This window comes from Condylura cristata, unplaced genomic scaffold, assembly GCF_000260355.1.
Source record: "Condylura cristata isolate star-nosed mole 26May11 unplaced genomic scaffold, ConCri1.0 scaffold00058, whole genome shotgun sequence".
NCBI classification, from domain to species: Eukaryota; Metazoa; Chordata; class Mammalia; order Eulipotyphla; family Talpidae; genus Condylura; species Condylura cristata.
This window is the reverse complement of record NW_004567159.1, coordinates 1,093,216-1,094,163: the sequence shown is the minus strand read 5'-3', so window position 1 is coordinate 1,094,163 and position 948 is coordinate 1,093,216. Positions and strand designations below refer to the sequence as shown.

At 74.6% G+C, this 948-nt stretch overlaps 1 protein-coding gene across 1 annotated transcript in view; it reads left to right on the top strand.

Moving 5' to 3' along the window:
• The window catches only part of SAMD11 (sterile alpha motif domain containing 11), a gene marked incomplete at its 5' end in the record, with an annotated part of 7,684 nt that extends 6,742 nt beyond the window's left edge, over window positions 1–942 (top strand). The window contains 3 exons of the mRNA XM_012734549.1: window positions 1–420; window positions 512–627; window positions 769–942. Coding sequence (XP_012590003.1) covers window positions 1–420; window positions 512–627; window positions 769–909 — 677 coding nt within the window. The remainder of the gene's footprint in view (window positions 421–511; window positions 628–768) is intronic.
• Window positions 943–948: the final 6 nt, after the last annotated feature.

Below are 948 nucleotides of genomic sequence, written 5' to 3'. Positions count from 1 at the left end.
CCCGCGCGCTGAGCCTGGAGGCGCCGCTGTGCCCCGCCGGGGGGCCCGAGCAGCTGCAGCCCAGGGGAGCCATGCTGGTGCTGAGGCACAGCTCCACCCCGCTGCTGGCCCTGTCCCCGCAGGGGGCGCGGGGCACCCCTACACCACCCCAAGAGGTGGCCCACAGAGTCCCTGGGAAAGGGAGCCCCGACCTGGCCTCGGCCGGACCCGGCCAGTCGGAGCAGGCGGAGGCTGGACTGCGGGCACCGGACGGCTCTGAGGAGCCCCCCAGAGACTCCGACGGCGAGGATGAGGCAGCGGCGGGGGGCCCAGGCCCGACTGAGGCCGGCGCCGAGGGGAAGGGGCTTCTCTCGGGGGCCACGCTGCCCTCCCCGGTGCCCCTGGGCTCCCGCTGTGCGGCCAGCCCCTACTTGCACACAGGTGCGCCCCCTGCCAGGCGGACACCACCCCTGGGTGGATGGGGGCCCAGCGCTCCAGCCCCGCTGACGCGTCCCCCCACCCGGCACCACAGGGGGCCTCCTCATGGATGGGGAGGTGGCTGTGGCCCATGAGGACATCAGCAAGTGGACGGTGGATGACGTGTGCAGCTTTGTGGGGGGCCTGCCCGGCTGTGGAGAATACGCACCGGTGAGAGGCGCCGGGGAGACAGCCTGAGCCCACTCGCAGCCCCCAGCTCTCCCGAGTGGGGGTGCAGAAGCGCAGCAGGGCACTGCCCCTCCGCCGGCTGGGGGGGGGGTGGCAGCCCCTGCACTCAGCCCTGCCCCCCAGGTCTTCAGAGCACAGGGCATCGACGGGGAGGCCCTGCCCCTGCTGACCGAGGAGCACCTGCTGACCACCATGGGGCTGAAGCTGGGGCCCGCGCTCAAGATCCGCGCCCAGGTGAGGGCCGGGCGGGCCGGGCAGCCCTGAGCTCTCCTGGCGGCCAGGCCCCCACCGCCGTCTCCCCGC